This window comes from Mus pahari, chromosome 14 (genome assembly GCF_900095145.1).
Source record: "Mus pahari chromosome 14, PAHARI_EIJ_v1.1, whole genome shotgun sequence".
NCBI lineage: Eukaryota > Metazoa > Chordata > Mammalia > Rodentia > Muridae > Mus > Mus pahari.
The window spans coordinates 86,434,387-86,437,039 of NC_034603.1; the positions used below are offsets into that span (position 1 = coordinate 86,434,387).

Sequence of the window (2,653 nt, forward strand, 5' to 3'; positions counted from 1 at the left end):
CTCCTCCCCCCTCGGGAGTCACCTTCCTCAGCACTTACACTTGGTTCAGGAAAGACCGCACATGAAATGGTCAGTCAGGGGACCCTGATACATGCCTGGCCAGCCAGATCAGCGCCATCAACCCAGCACCCACGGGATAACAGCCCACACTCCAGGCACTGCTCAGAACTGTCTGACCTCAGCGGCTGTGGGGACAGAGTGTGGAGGCATGCACTGAGATTCTCACTGCACAGCAGCAGGCAGCTCTCACCCGGCTCACATGCCACCCACCTGTCTCCTTCGGCAAGCATCCAATCTTTTGAGCTGTGTAGTCTTACCCTTATACAATGCTAATTTCCTATCACTGGCACAGCTCATTACCACAGCTTTAGTGGCTTCAAATAACACAGATGAGTTCTGCCACACTTCTATGGATCCAAAGCAAACCTGGCTGAAGTTAGGGTGTCGTCTGATCTGCTCACAGGCCATTGGCACAATCAGCTGCAGTTTAAGCTGTGTCCCCAGCTGACTGAGGTCAACCCTCATCTTCAAGGCTCCTGAAGGTCTTGCTGTCTCCTCAGCCCCCGTCGTTACCTCATGGCCTGTCCCCTGAGCACATGCAGCCAAAGCTCCTGACCCTTACAGGATGTGAGTGGGTAAACTCCAGGGTGGCCTCTCCATCCCCAAGCCTTGGCTGACCCATCACCAGGTAACTCAGGACTTGCTCCCCTGGGAGTCCCCCAGCTGCGTCTCAGTTTGCTTTTGTGTCCTCTGAAGACATTTAACCGGACAGTATGAGCTCCTTTTCCATCATCTTTTTTTTTTTTTGGTTTTTCGAGACACGGTTTCTCTGTATAGCCCTGGCTGGCCTCGAACTCAGAAATCTGCCTGCCTCTGCCTCCCAAGTATTGGGATCAAAGGCGTGCGCCATCACGCCCAGCACCCTTTTCCATCATCTTAAAGACACCTTTGCCAAACCCACAGTCATTACTGTCTTCTGACTTCTATGGATTTTGTTGTTGGGCTCTTACTTCAAATGTCTCAAGCTGGATTCTGACATGCGGCGTTAGGGAGAGAGATGGTCTGGTCTTCATGACCAGACCAGGAAAGCGGATGACACCACAAGCATCTGCACTCAAACTCACGGGAAAATGTCCATGTTTAATGTAAAAGGTTAAGCATTGGATTATTTACACGTGCATTAGAAAAGATGGCAGAGGCTGAGGGTCTTCCTGAGGGGCTATGAGAAGACAGTTCATATAAACCCCATTAAATAGAAGCTTCCATTTCCAAAGAGAAGCTCCAAACAGGCCCTTGGTACACCAGCACCAGCTTCAGATGAGGTCAGCCACTGAGGGAGAAGATACGATGTTAATGTCACCTCCCTAACCAAGTAAGGGAGCCCCCACCCCCCCCCCCCCACCCCTGCCGCCAACTTGCCATTCATGGGCATCTCGTCTATCTGGGTGGAATAGTACTGCTCGATGTCCCTGAGGATACGGATGTCATCATTCTTCACAAAATTGATGGCCACACCTTTTCGTCCATATCGACCTGATCTCCCAATTCTTTTGATTAAAATATATTTGTTAGTAAACAGTCAGACAGACCCAGGTCGAGAGTCTTGAGCAAAGGAAGGAGGCACACACCTGTGAATGTACAGTTCTCTGTTGTTGGGCAGGTCATAGTTAATGATAAGGGACACCTGAGGGACATCCAGGCCCCGGGCCCAGACATCTGTGGAGATGAGCACCCGGCTGCAGAAAAAATAAATAAACATTTACAAAAAAAACCAAAAAACAGAAACTTGAGACAGAGCGGCCTCCGCACAGTTGTGAGCCACACGCTAGCAATCACATAACCCCCATTGGAAAACCTGCTACCATCACTGAAGACATGGCTCACAAGAAGACAACTGGGTGTCCTTAGAGCGAATGTGTTTAAAGTCAGCCTCTCCAGGAAAACATGACATCTGCTTAGCAAAAATCCCATCATGAACAGGAGCCTACTACTGAATCAGTCAACCCATACCTCTCCCACGGGATAGCAGATGCTCTGACCAAGGAGTGTCAAACTGCCCACAGAGGCCACAGTCATGCCACCCACCTGAAGCATGCCTGGCCCTAACAGACACACTAGGTGTGCAAGGATAAGGGGCTTGAAAGCACAGTAAGAATGCGGACACTCACACTCCTGAAATGGTGCCACACTGACAGCAAGCTAGAAACCACCTGCTTGCTCCACCTGCTGACATGGTTACTAGAAAGGAGATGGACTTCTGTTTCCACTGCAAGTTAAGGGAAAGGAGAATCCTAGAAGGCTCCAGAATGTGTGTGTGTGTGTGTGTGTGTGTGTGTGTGTGTGTGTATACACCTCACTGCTTTCATGCCCCATCACAACTGACCCAGGAGGAAGGGAAATGGTCAGTGCATGGTGGTTGAGGCAAGCAGGCCAGAGTCTACACTTAGTCTATAGACAGCAAAAGGACAAAGAAATGTATAGCTAGATTTAGCCAAAGACCAGCTAAGGCTGAAAACCAAAGAAAAAGAAAAGCAGGCAGAGCCGGGTGGTGATGGTACACACCTTTAATCCCAGCACTTGGGAGGCAGAGGCAGGCAGATTTCTGAGTTCGAGGCCAGCCTGGTCTACAGAGTGAGTTCCAGGACAGCCAGGG

The 2,653-nt window shown here is 50.1% G+C and overlaps 1 protein-coding gene across 1 annotated transcript in view; it reads right to left on the reverse strand.

The window, feature by feature from the left end:
* Positions 1-1,120: 1,120 nt before the first annotated feature.
* The window catches only part of Eif4a3 (eukaryotic translation initiation factor 4A3), an 11,753-nt gene continuing 10,220 nt past the window's right edge, over positions 1,121-2,653 (reverse strand). The window contains exons 10-12 of the mRNA XM_021211515.1: positions 1,629-1,736; positions 1,420-1,547; positions 1,121-1,330 (exon numbers count right to left, since the gene is read on the reverse strand). Of these exons, the coding sequence (XP_021067174.1) occupies positions 1,314-1,330; positions 1,420-1,547; positions 1,629-1,736 (253 nt within the window). The 3' untranslated portion in view covers positions 1,121-1,313. The remainder of the gene's footprint in view (positions 1,331-1,419; positions 1,548-1,628; positions 1,737-2,653) is intronic.